The sequence below is a fragment of the Megalops cyprinoides genome, chromosome 12 (genome assembly GCF_013368585.1).
Source record: "Megalops cyprinoides isolate fMegCyp1 chromosome 12, fMegCyp1.pri, whole genome shotgun sequence".
Lineage (NCBI taxonomy): Eukaryota > Metazoa > Chordata > Actinopteri > Elopiformes > Megalopidae > Megalops > Megalops cyprinoides.
In genome coordinates this window covers 32,366,238-32,391,951 of record NC_050594.1, presented here as the reverse complement: position 1 = coordinate 32,391,951, position 25,714 = coordinate 32,366,238, and the positions used below count along the sequence as shown (strand labels likewise).

Here is a 25,714-nt window from a genome sequence, read left to right as displayed (position 1 = left end):
CCAAGCGGAGTCGAGTACGATGTGGCGCGGAGTGATATCACTTCAAACAAAGTTTATACTCTTTTATACGAGACGGAAAACACTAAATTCCACGAACTAACTGCGAAGAAAAAACTACTGTCGCCGCGGCAACGACGGGAACGACGAAATGGCAGTTAACTGCCCCCTGTGAAGGGGAAGCTTTTCCTTGAGGGTTTTTTTTTTCCACGACCGAGGACGAATAAGACGGTTATATTGTGACTGTGAGTTGTGTCGTTTCACAGAAGCCCCCATGTTTTCGCCGAGTCAAGAGGAGCGCTGCGCCCCCGCGAAGGAGCCGGTGAAGTACGGGGAGCTGGTGGTGCTGGGGTGAGCTGGAAACATTGGCATCGTTACTACCGACGTCCGTCAACGGCGCTCCAAAACTTCAGGCGTCCCGTTAGCGAAGCTGTTTTCGCTTCGACCCCTCGCTGATTTAGCCACAATTCCCCGATGTCTCAATTTGCAACGCTTTCGTTAGTTAATTAGCTGTATCCTTATAAATCAAAATGGTGACGCGCCTTTTATGGTTAATTATGAGTAAGAAAGCAGTACGTATGTTTCAGATACGGTGCTATGGAAATGTTTGTTTACTGTTTAAGAATAGTTTGGCTTGCTTGTGGGATCATTGGGAACAGCGCAACCTACCAAACACGTGCGTACATTAATTTATCAGATTAAACATGCGAATTATACCGATTTTCAAAGTTTCATCACGTATAGTCGGATATAATTGCTAAATCGCTGCTTCAGCTGCTGAATATGGGGAGTGTTTCGCATCACTGTAACTTACAGTAGTTCCTGAGCGATGGGGGAGGGGTGGAAAAAGTGTAGCTTGCTGATGTGTGTAGTAATCGAGGGCTTTCTTTCTTTACGAAACGTCGGAGAATGTGCCATTTGAACTGTTTATTAGTCAGATCAGAGACGTACTTTCCCTTTTTCTTGAATCGCCGGTGCCGTATGTTGTGACGGATTACGGAGCGGTTTTGGGACTCGGGAGTTTTACGAAGTAGTTGGAGAACACGGCTGAATGTGGATGGGAACGCTTACTTTTCCCCATTTCACTTATCTCTTCATCGTGGTCGTTGAAAACGCACTAACGTTGGTAAATTCCAAGGGCGATCGCGCAGTAAATCGGTGATTCGGGGCCCTGTGTCCTGGATGGGACCCACTTTCAGCTACGTAGGCTGTTTTTTTTCACGGAATGTATCCCAAGGATCTGCTGGCAACTGCTATTTAAAACGCACTACGTGCCCGCTTTTAATCACTGTTGTAGTAACTTTAACAGCGTATAATTAAACGTAATTGTCTCTATTCCCGCCTGGACAGAATTTAGTACAAAAAGCAGACACATTAGACAAATCCTCGACTCTGAATCACCCCCTCTTCCCAAAGGCAAGAGAAGAACAAACTGGCAATGTGTTTCTAATTGACACATCATCCCCCGAGTGTTCAGTAGAAGATAAGGAATTTGGAAGATGAACTAGTGCCGAGCCGGATTACCTATATGGTTTAATGGAGGTATTTTGCCTCGTATTTTAGTTTTTTCCTTCTCTGGCGGAGTGTACCGAGTGTTAACAGGGCTACTTTCACCCGGGCAATAATCCGTCACCGCTCTCGGCTGAGCCAGCGGTCTTGAAGTTAGATATCACGCCTTAGCATCGCCACGGGTCTGTGGTTCACTTAACCGATCTTTACAAGTGTCGTCAGTCAGACAACACCAAATGGCGTTCTCATTTGGCAAACACAGCCGAGAATTGCCAATTGCATAACCGAGAAGAAAGATGCCCCTAGGCGCATTATTGGTGTAGTCTCCAGATACGTCGCCTTTGTCAAGTTTATAGTGTAGGCTGGCCTTCTGTGGGATAGACAGATCTCTTCTGAAAAAAGCAGGGTTGATTACAAATTCAGCAAAAACATCCGTATTTAGTTATCTGCAAGACACCAATTTCCTGTTTTGTTTCTCCTCACTGCACTTCTGTACATTAATATCATAGGCCTAAAAGTATTAGAACAAACACGCAAATTAGTCGACTGATGCTTATGTTGAGCCCAAGGTTTTTATATTGTGACCATCTTTTGGCAGTCCATATGCACAAACATGTATGAAGTTGATTGGATAACTAGAATGGTTGCTCTTGGCAAAGTTCCCTCCTTCAGCTGGTATCCCATATGTGGTTGCAATGTAAATGTCTCAAATGACATGTTTTGTCTTAGAAGGAACAAATGACACATATCACCATTTTTAAAACTATATATAAATATGTAGGCTAATTATACTTTTTCACCAGTCTGTGTTTCCACTCCTTCACAGGGACAAAGCTTACTATTTGAAGAGGGATGAGTCATTGCATGTAAAGTTACAGCAAAGACAAGGGCAATTTGTTAAATGCCTGATTTGACCCATTTTACCCATATGATACCTCTGGGTGGCTGTAGGAATGAAAGATATTTCACTATGATTTCAGTGTCCATTACTAACCATCACATCTCCTACAATTCAGCTTCCTGATTTGGGAATAAAATATAGCTTTTGCAGTGCTCTCATTGTTGGATAGGCTTGACTTTAAATATTGATGGGGCGTATGAAATAATGCATCACTGATTTCTCCGGCATCCGATGCTTTGTGAATTTCATGTGCAGGGCATCAGTTAAAAGCATTGGGATCAGGTGCTCGTAAAAGATTTATATGCCCATGGGAAAGAAGGTTTCCCTGTTCTCCCCCTCACCTGCTTGCGTACACATATGACGCTCAGAAACGCCCTCTTCCAAATTATTGCTGTCACTTTCGATACCGCAGATGAGAAGGGAGTGCTAAGGAGACAGCTTAGCTAAACCGATATTGCTGGCTGTGGAGGGACATAAGGAGTGTTCCATGTCTTACTCACTTTCTTGACTTGGACAGATGCCCATTTCATGGCTTAGAAACTGTTTATCACAAATGTGGCAAAGCTTACTTTTCTCCATATCAGAGGGTTTCCTACACCATGCTTCTGTCAAGTACTGGTTGTGCTGAGCTTGTGCAGGGCTTGGTCAGACTCGTGTCTGTCCAGCCACTCTCGGTGCCATTGAGTGGGGCTGACTGTGGGCAGGGGTGCCGTCCTCCCTTCCTGCTGGCCAGGTGCGAAGGAGAGCCCTGGCAGGGAGAGGCGCACAGGCTGGCGGAGGGGGGCGGGGGGTGGAGGGAATGAAAGACGGTATTGATTAGGGAGCGGGAGCTCGGTGTCCCCGGCTCCCTCTGTTCATTGTGTCTGTGGGACTGAACCTATCGATTGTGCATTGTGTGCCTCCCCAAACAAGACTTCTCTGTTAGAGGCAGCTTATCTGGTGATGGTGATGATGATGATGGTTGTGATGGTGGTAGATGGTAGTACATTTCCAGCATAGCAGTCTTAGTGTTGCCTCCTTAAAGACAGGCTCTGGTGTAACTTCTGGGCCCTTGCACCACTGAAAATGCCATTTTGGTTGACCTCTCGCTGTGGGCAATTTTTTGCCCACTAAACTCCCTCAACTCTGTGCGATTCCCCTTCCCTTCAGCAAACAATGTAGTGTTCTAATCATTTTTGTGCCTTTTGTACCTTTAGCATTTAGCCTGGCAAACAGTAATGGCAAAATGTCATGAAAGGCTTAAGGCCCTTGAATATGATTAGCATGCCTCTGCAGTTTAAACAAACAAAAAAAGTCAAGAAAAATATGTGGGGGTTAAGTGAGAGGAGCATCGTAAATCAACTGGAAACAAAATCAAAAGTAATTTAAAACTAGTTCTTTGTAGTTATTATGGTATGGAAAACGGGAGAACTCTGAGATCGAGATGTCTATGAACAGTCAACAGCCTGTGGCCGCTCGCGGAATAACAGATGCTCTGGAATGGTGGAATGTCCTGCTGCTGGCTGGCAATGCCTGTGATGAAAGTTAGAGCAACCTGTTATATGCACTGATGTTCACGATTCCATGGCAAAGTGAAAATGCAACCTTTGATCCAAAGTTCTGAATAAAATTGGATAAAGATGGCTGGTAAATAAGCAGCCTCTCATAAATCGTACACTACATATGTGGCCTTGAGGGGAAATCTGAGTCCACTTTGCAGATTAATTTCAGTCACTGATGGAGACTGGTGGACCAGCTGTAATTTGTGACATTGCCTTATTTGTATACAACCCACAAGGGGCACAGTCTTTACCTCAAGGAGTGGCTTTTTCTTACCTGTAGGAGACCATCAGTACCCCAGCATATTTTCGACTCAAGGAATAAGCCAAGGAATACCTAAGGAACACTTATAATACACATGATGTATTTACCTGTATTGTGACTGGAATCTGTCTTTAAGCCTGTTTGGGGACTTTAGCAGAAGGGTTTGAAAATCAGCTGCAGTTCTTCAGTGACTAAAGGTACAGCTTTGTGGCACCATGAGACCGGCTCACATACTGCCACTCTGTATTCCTGTGACTTGGGGAGCAGGAGTGGGAGGGGCCCTCCCCCAGCGTGATCTACGAGCATGGACAACCAGTAATGAGTCTGAAAATCCAGAGGCTCGGCGAGGCTGTAATGGCACCCGCAGGTGCCGCGCCTTCCCCCCCTCTGCAGACCTGGATTCCCTTTGAAGTGCTTTGCAGCCACATTTACGTTCTGGGACACGCAGTGGATGATGTTAAAACGGGTGCACTAAAAATGCTGGAATTCATCAAACCTTGAATACGGTTAATTATGTTTAGATTACTTTAGCGGAGCGTCGATTCATCGCCTGTTTCGTTTAAATTCTCATGAGGCTCCACAGCATTTCTGCCCTCCTGCTTTTTATGCAGCTAATTTACTCTGATTAAAAAGAGTCTAATCTGATAAAGTCCTAATCTGGGTGTTACTGCTAAATCAGCATTTGATTAAGGTTGCTTGAGATCGTAGTAATGCCACACTATTGCACCACAGTGCTGTTTTGTTTCAGAAGTGGTATTTGCTAATGACCTTCTCCGCTCGCCTTGATTTCCTTTTTCAACATGAAAGAGGAAAACATAGTAATGTTGCATTTAAGAAGTGTAACCTGACTGTGATGCGTCATCTAAAATAGATTTTATATAATGATAAATAATTGCAGTATTGAACTACTGAATGCAGTCATGCTACTCAAGCTCCATGTGGATCCATATGCATCAGCTGCTCTCTCTCAGAGGCTAGAGCACTTCACAATTTAGAGAATACAGTTTTAAAAAGTCCACAGGCTTGACAGAATGGAGGATGAGTGTACAGCTCCATAGCTGGATTTCCAAAGTAGAAGTGGCTGTGTTTATCTTTTGTAAACTACAACAGAGGAAGTAATTGTAACAATGCATACTCATAGTTAGACAACACAAGACATATCGCATATCATTGGTACTTCATGTTAGAAGACAATCATTTTCCTCCCATGGTGTATGTTGGTTCCGCATCTAATCGGGATCCCTCACGTGTGATGTGCCCAAAACAGGAATCACAGAAGCACGGGCAGCAGTACTTCTTCTTCCGTCATGATTTAGCAAGCAAGAAAACAGGTTTGGCCAGCGACTGTTTACAATACGATGCAAGTGGGCGGAACCAGAAAAAAATGAACTCTAATGATGTTCTTGGGATCACTAGCCCGTGAGATCTAGGTGAGACTCCATAATCCGCCAACGATCAATGTGAACAACCAGAAGTAGAGGGCCAGCACAGAGCCTTGTCCTCACTGCAAGCTGGGATCGTCTCCTTGATCTGAGACACCAGTCAGCAGCTTGGCTACTGTGTCCTACCAGAGGTTTTGGGTAATGAATGGGAAAAGCAGTTGTGTGCCTACCTCTCAGGTTGGGCTGAGAGGAACAGAATGCGATGCGTGCCTGCAGGTGTTCCTTTGAGCGAGGCACGAACACTCCACCCAAAGACACGACTCCCAGTAGGCAAACAGACTGTGCTGCATTCTGCAGCCTGAACGCATGGATGGCTCTCCCACCGAGGAAGGCGTTTTGAAATCCCACTCAGAAGACAGGAAGACGGTCCAATCGCATTGAGCCTGTCGGGTTAGCTCAGTAGAGTTTTTACATGATTCATGCGGGTCCTGTGTGTTACGTAACCGAGGCACAATATTAGAACTGTGGGACGGAGCTGCTGTATCATGGGATTACTGCTGGTGTCTGTCTGAGCGCGTGCGTCAGTGAAAATATGCGCTCCCTCATGAGCTTTGTGCTGCAGCAAACTCCGGATTGTGTAACATGCCTCTGGTTGAGTGCGGCTAATAGATGCCACTGATGCAAACCGATTAAAGGACCACCATAGAATTTTGACGTCTGACAGTGGCCAGCCCAGCGCAAGGCACTGATCTGATGTGTCGTGTACCACAAACCACAGTTGCTTTTTCTGCAGGAAATCCAAAAGTGCACTTGACCAGTGGTCTTTTGCACGCTATCTTTAAGCCAGAGCGCCGAATGACTTTCCTTTCTCCCCTGAAAATTTCCATTTGTCCCTCTGAGATGCCCAGCAACTGCGTAACACTTTGTTCTGGAAAGCCAACCTTGCCTGGATCCCGTGGTCACCTGGAGCGGGGCCAGCATGAGACCGGCCCCGGCTTAAACTCCCTGTTTTCCTTTTGGTTTACCAGGATGTCCTGCAGGCATGCTGGGCCAGGGGATTGCGCTGAAGTGCAGGCCTGATTAGCCAGGGCATTATTTTAGCTAATCTGGAGTATTTCCACCTGATTAACACTGCCCCAGCAGTGATCAGTGGAAGGGAACTCCGCTTAACCCAGAAACCAGGGAGTGGAGCGCAGACAAAGTACAGGAGGGCTAATCCTAGTCTCTGTGTGACAGGCAGGACGCTGAGGCAAGCGTCTAAATTCCAGTGTCCGCCCCACTAAGGTCAAAGATAAAGAGATTACAATTATTTAGAGAAGAGATCGAGGACATCCTTGTGAACAGGAAGTGAGAGTTCCGGGAGATTCAGAGACTTCCCGTTTCACTCAGGAAAGTGCCCAGACCCCATGACCTGGGACAGGATTGAGCGTGCGGAACGTCTGACGCGCACTTCATAGCTGTGGCTGAACGCCAGTTCACATGAGCTGTACAAGCTTCATCTCTTTCCCATGCCCCACTGTAATATGAATTGTATGAACATAAATGTTTTAATAAAGCCATATTTAAATTTGTAATTGCTCCTTGGCATCCTGTTTTATCTTTTGTCCTATCCTATTTTGGCTCCTGTGTCATCTTACATTCTTAAATTTTTTATAACTAATTTAAGTTTCTGGATGCGTGGAATATTTGAGGACTTTGGCTTGGGCCCTGTGATTGGTGGTGTTTGTCTGAACAGAGCTGCCTCTTTGCTACAGTGGTGACGTCTAACCCAGTGACTTGTTTCTTGCTAGAATGAGAAGTCCGTTTCTTTACATAGTTTCTTGTCTCTCCCACATTGTGCCCCTATCACTGGATGACTCTATTGGTGCTATATGATGGTTCAGCTTGGTTGGAGATATGTTTGCATTCTGGGTGATATCTCTTCTTCTAGGGCAGAAATCCATTGCCTGCAACCATCCGTAAACTCGTTGTCGCAGGCGAAGTTTTGTTTGGGAGCCGTGTTACCCTCTGCCTCCTGCCAATGGCCAGTGCTTGTAAAAGGACATCTCTGTCCATAAAATCAGGGTCTTGTTTGTTGTCTGCCAACATCCAGTTTAATTCCTCTGGTATTGTGTGTCTGGATTGAAAACAAAGGCCGAGCACACTGGTAAATGGAAAACCCATTCTGTGAACTCCTTGCATAATGACATGTCTCAAATGGGGGCTTTTCGACTGTCGGAATTACAACTAGGAATCAGCCCCTAGAACTGTAGTTTTGATTGATGTTCCACTTTATTATCTATTGGGTGGAACTAGAACCAAGCACAGTTTAACATTGTAGCTTTAAGCTGATAACAAGGTGCTAATGGGAACAAGGCACCATAGGCTAAGCTGTTGCATCCACTGCAAGGCACGGCCAGCGAGGTGAGCGAGAGGTATTTATAACAAGGAGTCAGACAGCCTAAAGGTGAAAGTCGGAAAACATAATAGCTACTTTCAGATTAGTATCTGTTTTTAGCTTCATTAAAGTACTCAGTACTTAATCTTTGATTTATCTGATTAGCCAGCTTATGTACATGCTCGTAGCTTGCTGGAATTCAAGCTTTGTTTTAAACATTAACTTGTGCATGCTATAGCTGCTTAACTACTGTTCATTTCAGCCATAAAGGGGGAGGCTCTTATCTATACAGTGAGGCCCTGTTTGTCCGACCAGAGTTTAAACACTGGTAATGGGAACAGTCTTGTAAAGAACTATTTCACAAGTGCCGCAAGCTATGAGTACAATGCTTAACTATAATGCATATTTAGCATATTTAGCACAGATCAAAGATGTAAATACTTCAAATGGTTCAGAGAGCAGACTTTCCTCTATTTTGTTTCCTTTACTGGTTGATCTGAATGGCTCGGTGCTGCTCGGTGTAATGTCTGCCGTCTTGTTAAATAATGTTGATATGTCTCAATCTGGCATGTCTGGCTGGGTCTGGCATTTGGCAGGAGGGGCCAGGAGCGATTGTGTGAAAGGAAATGGAATGGAAAAGCAAATGGGAACCTCTCCAGCCTTGTTCTTCATGGGTACACCGTTCATGCTTCGAGGTTGTAGCTCCTCCCGCATCAGGTTCCGACTGCGGAAAAGCCCCAGCTGTGACCATGTGCTCCCAGCATGCTCAGCGACGGGGGAGTGACAGGTGGTCCAGGTGGGGAGGGGAAAGGCCGCTTGGATTGGTTTGCCTTTGTTTTTGGCACCATTGTGGTGGTAACATGAGGCTGGGAAAGTATTGGTAGTGTCCAGGGGGTGAACAGGTGAAGGGGCACATGAGCAAAACGCTGGATTTTAGGGTTATCATTCGCGGATGGAAGGGGAAACGCCAGTGTTTCAGTCCTGCGTGGATGGAGATGAAAAGGGGTAATGTTGGGGTTAGAAGCTAGGGTCTCTGTAAGTGGCAGGATGGAGTGACAGCAGAAGGATAGTGATTTTGGACTGGGGTAAAGCATGGGGTTGCCCAAGCTGTACAAGCCAGCTGGAGGAGGCTGAGTTTTGGTCTTCTGCCTCAGGACGTTGGTTATCTCCACTCAGCACTGGTCTCATCAAACTGCAAATCTGGAATTTCATTTGCTTGAGGGAGGGGGCATCTGGTGCTTTTTGGGTAGGTGGGGGGGGGGTGGATCGACTGTCCCCAGCAAGTGTTGCTGGAGTGTGCTTTTGGCCTACGTGGCACAAAATGAAATCTGTTTTAAACCTAGACTGTTACAAGAAGCCCTCTGGTTATTCCTGCGGAGCTGCAGAAAGTTACCAGAGGCTTTGCTCCTCTCCTCATTAGCAGCGCGCTAAAGCAGAGGGATCTGTGTGCCTGTGGCACTGCAGTGAGAATGCAGCACCTTGCCAGAGGACACGCCCAGGGTGCCCTGAGCTCCGCCCACCTTCACCTGCTCATCTGCATACTGCCCTGCCTCATTGCCACTGCAGAGGCGGAACCAGGCCAGCTCGCTCAGCCCTGGTTCCAGGTGGATTTCCGTGCCCTTTCCACCTGTCAGTACCCATGTCAGCTCTGCCCACTTGCATCAATGGGTGCATCCTATTTACATGTGAGCTGTGGGTGGAACTGGGAAACTGCATAACTTTGCTGAAGAGAAGGAGCGTGGTGTCAGCTAATCACAGCAAATAACTACAGATGGAGTATAGGCCTAGTCTTATGTCTGAAAAACCCTTGCCTTTTATCAGAATCCAGGCAGACGTCTCAGTCTGAGGAGGTTTGAATTCTACATTGTATGCAACTGTTCTGGTTGGGGGCAGTTGAGCGATACCTACTGAGATGGCTTTGCCTGCAGCGTGTGCTCACCTGGTTTCAGGTCTGCAGGGGAAACGGGGCACAGACAGCGAGTTTGTTAGCTGAGCTCTGCAGTGGATCAGTGGTTTAGCCCCAGAAAAAAGGCAGCAGAAACAGCCAAACTTGAAAGGTGGCATTCTCCACCTGTTGTGTCACTGGGCCCTGCGCAGCAGCACAGAGCCAGTTTGGGGTGTGGCCATTGGGATGGCTCTTTGTTTTATTGCTCTCCTGGGTCTCTCCTTATTTCAGTGTGTTTTTCCACCCCCCCTCCCCTTCCCTGGCCTGTGATCTAGTATTTCCCAGCCCTGGTCCTGCTCTCAGTCCACTGCTCCTCCTAGTTTCAGACCACTTTGTCATTAAGGTTTGACTGAGTTGGTTAACTGTATGCTTATCTTGACATGTATGTGCCATTACTGCGTTGAGAACAGAAAAAACAGTTGGGTAAGTTGAATAAACAAGTCTAGTTTTTTTCTATCTGTTTGCCAGGCAGTCATCTGAGAGAATGTTTGTCTTTTCAAGGACTTGCATCAAATGCCTGTCAGGTGATGTCAAACCCAACTCGGTGTACCGTCAACAGCTCAATCAGACTAAATTAATTGGAGGCAGCTGGAACAAACGGCAGTGTACACAGCCTGCCTTGGGGAAGACGGCCGGGGAGTGCTGTTCTAATCAATGCCCAGCTCCCCGTAGGGCCTGCGTGCCCAGCGCATGCTTCCCTGCAAAGGCTTCTGGGAGTGTTCACCGCACCCAGAGAACATGCGCCTGTGTGCAGAGGCAGCCAGAGTGCCAATCGGGGCTGTGGCCAGGCCAGGTCATGTGACTCGACCCCCCGGTATCCCGCACGGACGTCCTCGTGGAGGATGGCCTGCTGAACGCTCTGGTTGAGACCGCCATGGTGTTCGGAGCTCGCTGTGTGACTCATGGCATTAAAGCACTTATGTAAAGCTTTATGATGCTATGATAATGAGATGAAGCTCGGAGATCAGCAATGAAAAGATGTTTTGGCTCTGGTGAATGCAGCAAGGTGAACGGAACAAAGGCGTTTGTCAAATCCTCCAGAAACCCGAGCGTCTCAGTGGACAGCTCTGAATGACTGCTTTTGTTCCTTCTGTTTGAAATTAGCCGAGTGGGGCAAAATAGATTTTTTTTTAAACGGGAAGAGGCTGATTTTGCACATGCATTAAACCTGCTTTTCAGCATTTTTCTATAAATGTACATTATTCAACCCGAGGTCTGGTACCCTTTTATAATGTCTGCCTCCAGTTGTATTATCTGTGATTATTTACCTTGATCCCAAGTGCCCCCCTGCAGCTGTTTGGAGGTGCCACTGGGGTTACGTGTACCCCTACCTTCAGAGATGCGGGCTTAGCCTCCACGCTGTTCTCAGTTGAGGTGCTCTTCGTGTGTAGCCTTGTGTTTGGGGGCTTGTAAAAAGGACTTAGGCTGAGGAGAGCCAGGGGTTAGTGTTAGGGGGCAGGCCACTGATCCCTGTTTACTTTGTAGAGCGGCAGCCTCTGGTTTTCTCATTAACCACCATTTTGCCCAGAAGGGGGCAGTGGGGGGAGAGGTGGTGAGCGGGGCCAGGCCTTACCCGCGCCCCGGTGCCAAACGCTGGAGCCACACCTTCCCGCCAGAGCAGGCACCGGGAGGGAGCGGGGCGCGTGAATATTTCATAGCGCACGCGCTGGCGTGCGAAGGGGGAGGGGGGGGGGGCGTCACATGCGCACCTCTGCGGCATCGCTCCTTATACAGCGACGTGCTCGTAAACACGCTGTCCTCCCCTAAAATACAGCTTTGTTTTGGTGTCACTTAGTAGCCTGTGATATTACCTGCCAGCAAAATTGATGGCGGCGCACTCAGGGCTGTGGCCAGGAGGCAGTGTGTTGCCGCTGACACCGGCCCCTGTGCTGTGGCAGGGAGACGAGCGCCCGCCGGAGGAGCACTATAACACCGCTGACTGTGACGCAGACAGTGAGTTAACCTGGAATTCCAGCCTCTTTCCAGGAGCGCAGCGCTGGGGTTGCGAACGCCGCCTGTAGCCAGAGTATTATATCCTGTGGGAATCCAATTGCGTCCAATGCAAATGACGTCACAACGGACTGAATGCAGATCTGGGGTCAGTTTGTGTGTTTGATTCCCTGGTGGGAGCGCAGCATTAGAATACACCCAGCTGTGGAGGGATAGCATGTAAAATATGCGCTTTATTGTAAACAGCCCTGGATAGGGCGTGACTCGTCAGCCCATACGTAATAGCTGTCCCCTGGGGAGCCCTCCAGTGGCTTGCCTGTGCTCAAATTCTGTCATGCTAGCATTGTTTATTTGCCTTCTGCCTCAGCATTCCCATGCTCTAACCCTTTGAGGACTAAACCCATTACTCCTTTTACTCACTGTGGTGAAAAATGTCATCAGCTGCAAAGGCGTGCTATCAATATCCCTCTCAGTTAACCACCACCTGTAGGAAAGCAGGGCGTGGTGTGGTGATTGTCGTTTGTAGAAGTTATGCAGAGGAAAGCGCTTCTCATTCCATGTGGAGGTGTAACGACCCTCTCTCCTTTTTTTTTCTCCAGGTACAACGGGTCCCTGCCCAATGGAGACCGGGGCCGGAGGAAAAGCCGCTTTGCCCTGTACCGGAGAGCCAAGGCCAATGGAGTCAAGCCCAGCACCGTGCACATCCTCAACTCTCCACAGGCCAGCAAGGTGCGTGCCCACGCGAGAGAGGTAGGGGGGACCACACACGGGGCGTTTAGGAGCAGAGAATGCGGAGGAGGGCAGGTTATGCGCTCGTCCGGGGGTCCCGCGGGTCCAGCTGGCCTTCTGGATCGGAGACCTTGCTGTGAGATGGCAGGCGCTGAAGGGGTTAACCCGCCGTCTCTGTTTGCTCCTCAGTCTCTGCTTGCCAGGAACAAAACCCAGCACAGAACGAGAAGTCTGTCCTCTGGCATTCTATTATTTTGGTAGCTTAGCAATCCCGCAAACATGCAAGGGCCTGTTTACTTTAGCATTTCTTGGAGGGTCGCGTTTCACAATGCGCTTCCTTTTTTTCCCCACTCTGGATTGCAGACTCCCAGCTTGATAAAACGCTGTCCGCCACACAGCCTGTGATCATTAGAGACTCCTCCTCATGCCTTTCCCAGTGGGTGGTGTGTGTGTGTGTGTGTGTGTGTGTGTGTCTGGATGAGTAAAACTAGCATTAGCGTCTCCTTTGAGCACTTTGAGGAAGTGTCCGCAGGCCCTGCTGTGAGTCACACACAGGGGGACTGTGACTGCCGTCCCGCCCGCACCCTCTTCCTCACCGGCTGGGTGACTGCGGGTCTAGCACGCGCGTTCCGATATGTCGGCTTGCAATGATGGTGTTTAGTCACAGGCGGCAGTGAATGGGGAGAGCATGTGGAGCTGGTGGAGGCTGCCTGCTAAATGCCCCCATGTCAGGTGTGGAGCAGGTGCCTCTGGTGGAGGGTTTCAGAATTCTGAATGGCGTCTGGGCTCTGTTACCAAAACCTTCTGCGTGTTTTGGTACTGCTGGGACATTCCATCTTTTGTGCGTGTGAGTGTGACTGTGTGTGATGGGGTGTGTGCTCATGCTTTGGACAGTAGGCTTGTATTGTGCGTAGGAGCAGTGAATGTGTGATAAGCTCGTCAAAGTGATGCCTGCCGTAACCAATGGCTGAATCCCCAGGAGAATCCGCTTCACAGAGATGAGCATAGGTCCTATCAGAAGAGGAGAAAAAGACATCCAGGCCTGTTAATTCTTCCCCATTTATGAGATAATGAGAGTGTTTTATCTGAGAGGAAATGGAGCTTACTCTGCCTTTCAGGAGAGCACTGGTGAGTCATGACCATCCCTATAGTCCCTACTGAGAGAGACCTCCAGGAACAGCTCAGACTCTCTCTACCCCAGCTGTGGATCCTCCTGTCTCTCTGATCTTCCCTGTCTCTCTCTCTCTCTCTCTCTCTCTCTCTCTCTCTCCCCCCCCCCCTCTCCATCTCTCCTCCAGTTCTTCCTGTGAACAAGTGCTCTCTGTGCCCATCTCCCTCGCTACTGATTGGAGAATCATGTTTTTGAATCCAAATCTGTTCCGTGCTTTCCTTGACTGCTGCACTCTCCCTTCTAACTCCTCTCTCCATCATTTACTCTCTCTCTCACTCCTGTTTTTCCTTTCTCTCTGTCTCTCTCTCCCTTTCTCTCTGTTTCTTTCTCCCTCTTCTTTTCCCCTCTCTCCATCTCGCTCTCTTTCTCCCTCTCTGGGCTGTGATCCTCTTCCCTCTGATTGGAGGCATGAGTTAGCAGTGTTACTAGGCAGGTTTTCAGGGCTGGTAAATCCTGGGGGATGTGGGGGGGGGGGGTGTAGTGGGGAAAGTGGGTTACGTCGGGCTTCTCATAGACACTAGCTGTTCTGAGACTTACTGGTCCAGAAGCTGTAAGGACCAGCTGTAAGGATATACTGAATGTCTGCAGAATCACCCAATAATATCAAACAAAACAGGGTATTTTTACATTGTCAGATTCAGTGAAAGACCTTTGTAGTGATAAATGTGGCAAACTGTTTTGTTTTTGGTAAAAGTTGGCACAGTGACAGCTGCCGGTTAATTTTTTTTCCTTAAACACATAATTCATTCTCAGTATTCAAATTATGTGGTTTACCTGCAAAACAATACAGTTTAGAAGCCGGAGTATTGATTCAAGCTTGCAGGACAGACAAGTCATTAGTTTCAGTGAAAAGCACCGTGTTCACTGACAGAACTTCTCAGCAGCAGGTTGGCAGAGCTGACCTGTCATTGCCTCCTTGAGGTTTGCATGTGTGAGTCACTGGGACATACCCTTTTACTTGTGAATTTGAGGCGTTTGTTAGCCACGCGTACGCGCCGTCACACCCCGTTCCACAGCTGTGCTGCGCTGCACCGTCTGTGCGCTGGCCGCAGAGCGTGCTGCTCCTGCAGGGTGACGGTTGAGTGAACAGACATCTGTGCGAGGAAGCTGCAGTCCTGTGTGTCTGATTTGGGCATTCTTTAATTTGGCCCATATAAACATTACACGGGGGGGACCTACGCACCTGACTTAGGCCGTGAGTTACTGTCTGAGCAGAGAGGAAGGGGGAAGCCAGCTGTTGGTTACCGTGACAGTCAGACATCTCTAACAGGGGAAAGAGGGAACAGTGTGGCTTGGTGGTAAGGTGCAGGGTTTGTAACTGAAAGGTTGCCGGTTTGATTTCCCTGCTGGGGTGCTGCTGTTGTACCTTTGAGCAAGGTGCTTAACCCACGGTTGCCACAGTAAATGTCCAGCTGTAAAAATGGATAAAATTATAACCTATGCAAGTTGCTGTGGATAAGTGCGTCTGCTAAATAATGTAATGTAAAAGGTGATGGTGGCTGTGTCTCTGGAATGGCCTGTGTCAGGGTGTTTCTCACGCAGAGCTGTGCCGCCACAGGAGAATGGGATAGTGATGTTTTTTTGTCTTCCACTTAGACATGCGCTGGCATATTTTGGTCCAAGGGATTTTTGGGAAATGGGAGGAATTGTTGCTATTGGCTGGCGCTTCTCCCCACAGCTGGAGAGAGGAGGCTGAAAATAGCTGTGGAGGCCCTGCCTTTGGTTCATCCGGGCCTGTTGTGTGGGACTGGAGTGGGCTCTCGGACTCGTCCTCCCCGCTCGCTGCTCTTCAGGAGCTCACAGCGGACCCTGCTAGGGAGGCGTCGTCCGGGCTTTGGAGGCGACTTCCGCTGCTTTTCCCCTTTCCTTCCTGAGCGGGATGCTGGGGTTGTGTGGGGATGCCCCGGGCTGCTCCTCCAGCCGGCCTATCGTATCCCTGTGCTGTGGAGTCCTCCGGCAGCACCCCTGTTGTGCTTGCAAGGCAGCCTGGGAGAGTCTGCTTTCTCTTCTGATTCTGCTTCTGATATCGGCGGCCTCCACGCAGTCACGCTCGAGCTCATACGAAACGCCCTACTCCCTCTCGCTGGGGTGTTCACGGGCCGCCCTGTCCTCCCTCTCCCTGGCGCTCGCAGCGAGTGCCGCTCCTCTTACGGCCTGTATCTGCACAGGGGCTCCTGAGAATGGACTGAGGAGCCCGCATGATCTCTGCCATGGCTGCCAGACTCTCTTAATTCTTGCCTCTGCTCACTAATCTTCCTGATCCCAATTACAGGGCACACAAGGACATATGGTTCAGTGTCCCTCTTTCCAGTTGGGGTGAGCCACCACTCCTGCCCCACCCCTCTGCCCCTGTGTCCCACTACACCAGAATGGCGCTCGCTCGGGGCCTCCTCTGGGGCCCTCCAGGAGGACTCTGACGCTGTGAACCCCTTCACCCTCTCGTTGTGTGTCTCTGGTGGCTCTTCTTTCGTTGCGCGGTGGCTGTTTCAGCTCGCGTCCGAGGAGAGCACAGCGCTCTCTCCGCTCTCCCAGCTCGCTCTCCTCAGGGCATTATGACGCGGCGGGCCCACGAGGGGATTGGCCGGTCCCGGTGCGCACTGTGTCTGGGCAGAGGGAACATCCCTTTTGTCAGCGGCGTGTGCGGCTCCCGCGCTCCCATACGCACGCATCCAGTCACGTGACCAGCGTGAACGTGGGCCTTCTGTCTCCTGCTCAGGCAGACCCAGTCAGTCCAGAGCGCAGAAAGTGACCCGCGGGCGCCGGTTTAACCCCTTGCGCGCATCTATGGAATAGTGTCAGGGATTAAAGCATTACTGGGACGTGAAGGTCTCGGGGCCACTGTAAACGGTCTGCAGTGAAGAGTTGTCTGGGTGGTGGTGTAGACTTTGCCGTCCGCAGACGGCAGGGCAGAGGTGCGAATGAGCGCAGGGGAGAGCCAGACCGCTGGAGGTGATTTGGAGCTGCAGAAGGGGGTCTGTTGGTCATCATCTGAGCAGGGGCTTTGTCTGCCTCCTAGCCCTTGGTAAAGGGGGTAGGGGGTTCATTAACAGTGCCCAGCGCTGCAGCTGAGCCAAATGGTGACCCCCCCCTCCTTGTACTTAACCAAATGCAGGCATACTCTCCTGCCATCTGCCTCCCCTCCCCCTCTCTGAGCTGCCCTGTGGGGAGGGAGGAAAATGGGGTCCTTGTTGCGAGCTGTACTGCCCACGAGGCCCTGGGAGATGTGTATTACCCTGCAGTGCTATCTGAGCGCTCACACTGCTCTCTCTCTCTGTGTCTCTGTGTCTCTGTCTTTCTCTCATGCTCTCTCCCTCGTTGTCTGTCTCTGTCTCTTAATTCAATTTGGCATGCTTTATTGGCATGACAAATGCACATGAATATTGCCACAACAGTATCCAAAGAAATAAAAAGAATGTAACCAGTAACAATAATTCCCTAATGAACAATAATGAAGAGCAACAAAACTGTACAATTTACAACTGTAATATTAATAATAGTAAAAAAAAAATAAGATTGTTATATCTTTCTCTGTCTCTCTCTGTCTCTGTTTCTCTGTCTCTGGCCTCCTCTTTGTCTCTCCCTCTCTGTATCCCTATCCCTCTCTCTCTCTCTCTCTCCCTCTCTCCCTCCCTCTCTCCCTCTCTCTCCCTCTCTCTCTCCCTCTCTCTCTCCCTCTCTCCCTCCCTCTCTCCCTCTCTCTCCCTCTCTCTCCCTCTCTCTCCCTCTCTCTCTCTCTCTCTCTCTCTCTCTCTCTCCCTCTCCCTCTCTCTCCCTCTCCCTCTCCCTCTCTCTCTCTCTTTCTCTCTCTCTGGCTTCGACACGCTGTCACTGCTCGGTTTCCGCTTCCAGCTGCACAGTCTCACTAGCGTGACCCAGTTTTCCCCTCCCCTGTGCCACACGCTCTCGTGATGCAGATGTGGGCGAGAGCGCGCCGCGCCGATCGGGCCGCGCAGCATGTGGCCCGAGTGGGCAGCGCCGGGCCCCTCTCCTCGCTCCTGAAAGGCCCGCTCTGTCCCGGGAGGGGGCGTAAACGGAGCACGGGCGCACAAGCGTCGCTTATCAGCCCCATAATCTGTCCTTTTCTCTGTCCCACAAAGTTCCCGCTGGGGTCCTCAGTGCAGGGTTAGCATAATGGAGGTTTTGTGCGGCCCTGCTTTGCTCCCTCTGTAAGTGATAAAGCGATTGTGCGGGGCTTTGCTTCTCACCGAGACGCTGTGGCACTCAAGCGCTTTGTGACCTGAATCAGCTGAAGCTGAGGACAAACAGCAGTCATGAGATTCCCCTCCCCGCGGCCCGCGCGGAAACCGCGCTCCGTGTTTCTCACTCAAACACGCACTCACGCAGGCTCAGGCTGTCAGGTGACCCGCTAAGCTAATTTGGGACAACGCCTTTGTGCTCCCTGTCACAAAAACAGCTTCTGTTTACTGATCCACTTAAATACAGTTTGCACAATATTACTTTGTAGTCACGTGGAGCCAGCCTGGCCAGGAACCCTGACGCAGGGCAAGCTTTGCCCAGCCCTGATGGGAATACATCAACAAGACGTCAAACTTAGTCAGCTGATTTTATTAGAATCACAAAATATGCCAAAATATACCTCCTGAAGTCCTCAAGCGGGAGGCAGATTTGGTATTCAGTTACTCTGAGCAATTTTAAAACTACTGAAAATGATATAGCGAAAGGAAGAAGCTGGTCGAGTTGGTGGCCAGTGATAGTTGCCAGTGGCTAGTGTGTGGTGGTATTTAGCTTTATGTTGCATTTTACCTTACTGTAATCTGTCAAAAGGCATCATGGGGTTTGAATCATTTCCCCTAGAATGAACAAAATGCGTGAACAAAATTTGTGTCAAAATGCTAAATCTGTAGCTTCCTGGAAGATTTCTTGTTTCGCAAAGGTGGTCTGCTGACACTCATACGTTTAGACTGTTATGAAATGTATTGGTTGCTCTTGCTTTCCAACACAGTTATTGTTTCCTTTATTTGTTGTATCCAGGTTATAAGCCCTGTTGTTCAACATTGCGGCAAATTAATTCTAATACTTTAATCACCTTTTATGCCGCTGTTTTTGAATCACCTGAATGCACGTGGGAGCTCTGAAATAAGACGAATGCAGTTCTCTGAAACACTCCAGTGTGAAACGCCAGGCTGCTTTTCGCCATACAAGTCACACAGTGCGCTATGGTAGGAGCAGGCGCTTGTTACAGGATAGCTGCTACTCTTGACTTACAGGCGCCTGACAAAATACAGGGTGCCCTTACAGCGGTGAGATGAAGAAACTCTTGCTCACACAAAGCCAGTTTGTCAGTTAATGACACTGCTGGGATGTAACCCGGGCTGTAGGGGCCAGCCTGTGCTCAAAGGGAAAGGCTAGTTGGCTGAGCCACTTGGGTCCCTTTTGTTAATAGTTTTAAATTTTGGAGTAAGGATTGCTGTGTTTCTTATGCTGTGTTTACTAGAATGAAGCATGATTCATAATTAATAGCTCTTACAGAGTCTCTGACCTAAACGTAATGGATATGATTAAAAGGTGTTTAAATATACTTTTTCTGTGGCGATGTAGTATGCTGAAGAAGGCTCAGACTTTTGCCTACCTGTATAAAGTGGCTGGCTTTCAGATGATGGCGGCTGAGATGTGTGAATGTGCTCTCATTGCATTCTGTTTCAGGCGGTGAACTGCAGGGGGCAGCACAGTATCTCCTACACTCTTTCCCGGAATCAGACAGTGGTGGTGGAGTACTGCCACGACAAAGACACAGACATGTTCCAGGTAAAACCGCAGGCAAACCCACCAGTGTCGTACCAGTTGCAGTCAGCCCCAAAAATACCATGTGAAGTAACCTGCGTATGGCTTAGTCTCCTTGCTCAGACCCCTTGATTGAGAACATAGCAGACTTGCAAGAGGACTAAGGTTTATGGCATTATGAAGGAATTATCTGTCTGCCCAATCTGGGATTATTTGCATCTGAGCTGGAGAGAGTTTGAGCCATCGTGCTGCTGGTGGAGCACATGTGCTCCCTGCCACATGCAGTCCTGGCACTAATCTGAATCTGCTAAGGAAATGGGGAACAGCCCATGACAAAACAGAAATACCACAGTCCAGCTTCCTGTTCTAACATCTGTTCACCACCTCAGTTCCAAGTCAGTGAATGCTCAAGTTATTCAGTGTATCCAAGTATGTGTGAGTCTGCCGGGAAAACACAGGGAACATGTCCGCAGATAAAACCCACCACATCTCCAAAGAACATGAAAGTATAACATGGAAAAAGCACATATTTTCTGATATAAAGCAACAGAGTGGTGTACTGGTAAGGACCAGGGCTCGTAACCAGAAGGTTGCTGGTTCAATTCTCTGCTGGGGCACTGCTGTTGTACCCTTGGCAAGGTACTTAAACCCTCAACTGCCTCAGTAAGTATCCATCTGTATGGCAGTTGCTAAACAACAATAATGTAATGATTTAGATTTGCCTTTTGATAATATTTACTCCCATAATTTCACTTCTATTTCAGTGTTTTCATTTCTCTGCTAAGAATGTGTCTTTCATTGTTTTCTCTCTGGGTGGTTCAAAACAGCTTTCTGTGGATATGGAATTAGGGTTATGAAAGGGGTTATTATTTAAGGCTAAGGATAGAACAACATAGAACACACATCCCTGTTTTACCACACAAAGCATTCTGGGAAACCCCATCATACGCTATTGTCCTGAACTGAATCATGATTTTCCATAGACACAGTGTTATAAGCAGGGGTTATGTTCCTGAACGTGGGCCAGAAAAGACATATTTACAAAACAAGAGGCCAGATAAATGATAATATGAGATTAGTCAGGTAATCATAAGAGATTAATGCTGAGTGAATATTTGTATGTTTCAGGGTACTTGCATATACAAAGTACAGTATAAATGACGGGCCACTGAAAGCAATACCGTGAGGTAAAGCATGCTGGGATACTGGTATGTAATGTTGTAACGAGCGTGTCTCTTTCAGATCGGGCGGTCGACGGAGAGCCCCATTGACTTTGTGGTGACGGACACAGTGTCGGGTGGCCAGGTTGGGGAGGAAACCCCCATCACACAGAGCACCATCTCGCGATTCGCTTGTCGGGTGGTCTGTGAGCGGAACCCCCCCTACACTGCGCGCATCTACGCGGCCGGCTTCGACTCCTCCAAAAACATCTTCCTGGGGGTCAGTATGCATCAGGGGTGTATGGGTAGGGGAGGGAGCTGTCGTTGTTTTGGGGGCTATGACCCTAGCAGGTGAAACAGGCATATCTGTGATGATATGAAACTGTGATTTCAGTCAAGCAGGAATCACTAAAGTCACCCATCCATTCTTCCCCTCCCTCCACACCCAGGAAAAAGCAGCAAAGTGGAAGAACCCGGACGGCCACATGGACGGGCTGACCACCAACGGTGTGCTGGTGATGCACCCGAGGGGCGGGTTCACAGAGGAGTCCAAGCCCGGTGTTTGGAGGGAGATCTCTGTCTGCGGGGACGTCTACACCCTGAGGGAGACCCGCTCCGCGCAGACCCGCGGCAAGCTGGTCAGTACCACCGGAACCCGTTTCGCCACATGCGGTGCCAGGGCACAGGAGAGAGCTGCAGAATGCTGCATTGTCTCCAGAGAGGAAGTCTGCACTGTAGCATTCACAAAATGGTGACCCATGATGACAAACAACCAGTGTATGGATTATCCAGGGGGACAATGCAGTACTGTCTGAGGCAGTGATAGTCAGAGAGAATGGTTGTCAAATATTCAATATAGTACACAGTACTTCTTTATTGAGATGTCTTTGTCTAATTATGTATGCATTATTGCTTGTTTTATGTCTAATTATGTATGTATTGGTGAAATGTTTTTTATGTCTATTTTCCCATAGGATTTTATTCCAGTAATGCTTTTCTGTAGTGCTAAGTAGTGAATGATGGCCCCTGTTCAGTTGGGCAGTATTCAGTGCAGTAATGATGATAATGGTGGCGTGTGTGTGCGCTGAACCGTGCTCTGCGCCGCCCCCCGCAGGTGGAGAGCGAGAGCAACGTGCTGCAGGACGGCTCGCTGGTGGACCTGTGCGGCGCCACGCTGCTGTGGCGCACGGCGGACGGGCTCTTCCACACGCCCACGCAGAAGCACCTGGAGGCGCTGCGGCAGGAGATCAACGCGGCGCGGCCGCAGTGCCCCGTGGGCCTCAACACGCTGGCCTTCCCCAGCATGCAGCGCAGCCGCGCGCCCGCGCCGCTGGAGGACAAGCAGCCCTGGGTGTACCTGGCCTGCGGCCACGTGCACGGCTACCACGACTGGGGCCACCGCTCGGAGCAGGAGCCCAACGCGCAGCGCGAGTGCCCCATGTGCCGCGCCGTGGGGCCCTACGTGCCGCTGTGGCTGGGCTGCGAGCCCGCCTTCTACGTGGACACGGGCGCGCCCACGCACGCCTTCGTGCCCTGCGGACACGTGTGCTCGGAGAAGTCGGCCAAGTACTGGGCGGAGATCCCGCTGCCGCACGGCACGCACGCCTTCCACGCCGCCTGCCCGTTCTGCGCCGCGCCGCTCAACCTCACGCAGGGCTGCGCCAAGCTCATCTTCCAGGGCCCCATCGACTGAGGAGGGGCCCCCGGGGCGGGGTGCGGCGGGGAGGGGGGTACACTGTGAAGCTCAAGCTTTGATCTCCTCATACTGTGTCTTCTTTCTTTTTTTTTTTTTCCTTTTTTTTTAACATGGCCCGGGAGGGTGTAATTTGGTAGGCTGTGCCTCACGGCAAGCCATCTGGTCACCCCCGAGGTACTTCTGCAAGACCACTGCCGTAGAAATGGATCAGGCCAAAGTGGACTGGTCTGAACCCTGCGTTTTGAGTTTGGATTTAGACGCTTAGGGAATGGGGAGTGTAGGTGAAAAACCCCAAGCCATTATAGTGGCCCCTCCCTGCCCATCGAAAACCACACAGCGTCGTAGCAACATCTTTCCAACAACCTGCTTGCAGCAGATCAGGGGACGGCCAAACACTCCCTCTACCGGACTGATTTTTTTTTTTTCTTTTAAGCCATTGAATAGAGCTTTTAACTGATCTTAGCATCCTGAGCATTTTAAACAGCCTCTCGCCACTCATGTAGAAGGGCTAACATAGGGCCACTCTAGTGTCCTCTCTTTCACTTTACTAGTTGAACAGACAGCAGTGGGTGGAGAAGGTGTGTGGTGTGCTCTGGGGGTTCCACTGTCCGCCTCGCTGAAGCACGTGTGCGCTTCTGATGTTACAGGCCTAGACAGCTGGACTGTTGACTGGGAGGAAGACAAAAGGGGGCCAGGGGGGTTGTGGGTAACTGGTTAACTACTCCCCGCTGGCTTCTCAGCCCCTGATTGGTGAGAGCAGTCAGAACATGTAACAGTGTAGAGGTCAGCTGGAGGTCAGCGTCGTTCCAGCCATAGGGTTTTTGGGGAACATGCTTTTATTTTGAAAAAATTCTTCTCATTTTTTCTTGAATATTGTACAAAGATTGATTCCAGTGCCTGGGGTCCCAGCCAGTCCCTGGGAATATTTTTACTAGATGGAAAATAACTATTTTAATGAGAGGGGGAAGGGGGGTTTACATACAAAAGATGAAATTCACAGGATTTTTTCCTCTTTCTTTCTAAGGAGTATTTTACTACACTGAGGCCCTTGTACAGTTTTCTAATTTAAATGATGTTAATATATTTTTTCTTGAATACCATTGTGTGCATGTGGATTTGGATACGCGGGTGTTTTTGAATACACAAACGTGCGGCTATAGGTTCATTCTCCCAGGCGAGTCCCCTCCCCTTGACCCACCTCAGTTCTGAGATGAAATTACCATTTTATATTCCCATTCTTTTAGAATTTAAGTAACTCAATGCAATAAGAAGCTACAGGGTCAAACCTGTGGAACATGACTTTGAATGTATTTGTAATACATGGATTCTCTATTGATCTCCGGTGCTGTCTTTAAAGACGTGTTTTCAAGTGCTGAATGACTGTGTTGTGTATGACCACAGACCTCACTGTCTCACTTGAATCTCTAATTTCCCCAGTTGGCTCTGCCCTGTGGAGAATGACCCAATAGTGTATTCAGCCACGCCCGTCTGCCATCCTCAGTATACGCTCATACACGCCCCCTCTTACTGTGGTTAACTTGCACTGTTGATTTCTAAGCTTTATTTTCATGCTGTGTCATCAAAAGGTTTTCACAGTCCTTAAGAGGGTCACAGTCAGCCATTAAAGGGGTTATGCCAAAAAAAGGATGTTTCTTTTGCTAGGTTACAGGGGGAGTTCTCATTTAAAAGCGGCTGTCGGTTTGAAGCAGCCATTTCAGGCTCCCCGGGCTGTCACTTGTCTTTAGTGCGACTAATCCTAGTAAACGCGAGACATGAGCAGTGTCCCCTCAAACAGAGAATCAAACCAAAGTCTTAATCAGCCAAGAAAGATCCTTCATCTCTCTCTAAAATTGGCCTGTGGATGAGAAGTTTTAATATATATGAAATAACATTAGTCATGCCCGTTTTAAGGGTAAGTATTGGATGGGGGAAGGCTACAGATTGTTTAGACAAATGTGTCATTTTTTATGTAACCTTCACATAAACCACAGCAGTGCTGGAGCACTTGGTGACCCCATGGATGGACACGTCCTTTAAGTCTGAATGAGACCCCTCCATATAGGTCACTATTTCCCCTGTTGGGGATATCTGACAAACTTGTGTCGTGTGTTGTCTGACACCAATGTGCTGTTTACACCGAGGAGTTGAAGGTCAACCCTTCAAAAGGCAGATCTTTTCCTGTCTATATGTCAGTACCAGAGGTCACTGCTTAGACAGGCTAATCCAGCAGTCTGGAAGTAGGCTTGTAGGGCTGGTTTCCAAGGCTGACCAGAGAGGGTCAGAGAGTGACTACTGCAGTAAGCTCGGACATGAAACGAAAAGCACCCCCTAACCAGGCCCTAGAGGTTCTGGCTGTGTGCCCCCTTAGGACTGTGCTGATAGTTAGTGCACGTATTCGAGGCTGTGAAAACCACTTAAATCACTTTATTCTACAGGATCGCAAGCATTATAGTGACGAAAAATTGGAAGCCCTGTTTTGGTGATTGCCAAGTATGAGTAACACTTGAATGCGGTGACGGCCATGTGTTCTTCCTGTCATGCTCCCAGGCCCTCTCGCTAAATGGGGCCCGTGACTTCAGGTTCTGAGTGGTCAAAAGTTTACAGATTTTCCAGGTTTTTCACTGTGCTGGTGGGCTTTATATTTCCCATAAGCTCAGCAGGATTCTTTGCTGTGGAGGACCGCAGTGGCCCAGCCCCTCTTTCCAGCAGGAAACGGACACGGTTTGGTGTGTGAAGCCAAAGGTTGTAGAGTTGATTTAGTGTCGTGTTTATGGAGGAGACTGACTGGCTTTGTACGCGTCTCAATCAACGGCACGGCGTGACCCGGACTGCCCGGCCCTGCAACAGTCTTCCATACGCCGCGAGGACGCCTCAGGAGCTGGCTGTCCACAGACCTGCCATCTCACCCTCCAACCACGATGCCGAGCCTCTCCAGGGCCCACTGAACATCTCTCTTACTCAGTAAAGACCCGTATTTAACCAGCAGACTGTGCGCTCGTGTGCATCTAGAGTAACGACTGCACTTTTGGTCAGTGGAGCTATGATCGCAGCCCCCTAGAGGTTTTAGAGAAGCCTTTTAGAGAAGAAAGCAAAAGTACATAACACTAAAGAAAAGGGTGGCAGATTACAGATGGCCCCCTGAAGAGATGACAACGCCTAGCCACTCCCCCCAGTGTGGGTGCGGAGGGGGGCCCCTCGGCCTCACTGTGTTTGCGCCTCCTTCCTTTTAACATTCCTCATCTGAGATTTGGGGCCAATCCTCCCACCACCAGGGGGCACTGCCACTGCATTTGTGCTGATCCTTTGTATGATCACAGGGTGCACAGACACTCTCAAAGCCTACTTTACTAAA

General features: G+C 49.2%; 1 protein-coding gene across 1 annotated transcript; it reads left to right on the top strand.

Moving 5' to 3' along the window:
- On the top strand, nt 1–25,714 carry peli2 (pellino E3 ubiquitin protein ligase family member 2). The gene is made up of 6 exons (XM_036542468.1): nt 1–348; nt 12,464–12,593; nt 19,429–19,530; nt 20,749–20,946; nt 21,116–21,304; nt 21,781–25,714. The coding sequence occupies exons 1-6, from the start codon at nt 272–274 to the stop codon at nt 22,357–22,359; spliced, it is 1,275 nt and encodes a 424-aa protein (XP_036398361.1). The 5' UTR covers nt 1–271; the 3' UTR covers nt 22,360–25,714.

Bases quoted from the DNA above. Each gene is read 5' to 3' on its own strand.
- peli2 (XM_036542468.1), top strand. From the start codon at position 272: ATGTTTTCGCCGAGTCAAGAGGAGCGCTGCGCCCCCGCGAAGGAGCCG. The intron at 349-12,463 runs GTGAGCTGGAAA...TTTTTTCTCCAG, and splicing joins GGGGAGCTGGTGGTGCTGGG to GTACAACGGGTCCCTGCCCA. The intron at 19,531-20,748 runs GTAAAACCGCAG...TGTCTCTTTCAG, and splicing joins AAGACACAGACATGTTCCAG to ATCGGGCGGTCGACGGAGAG.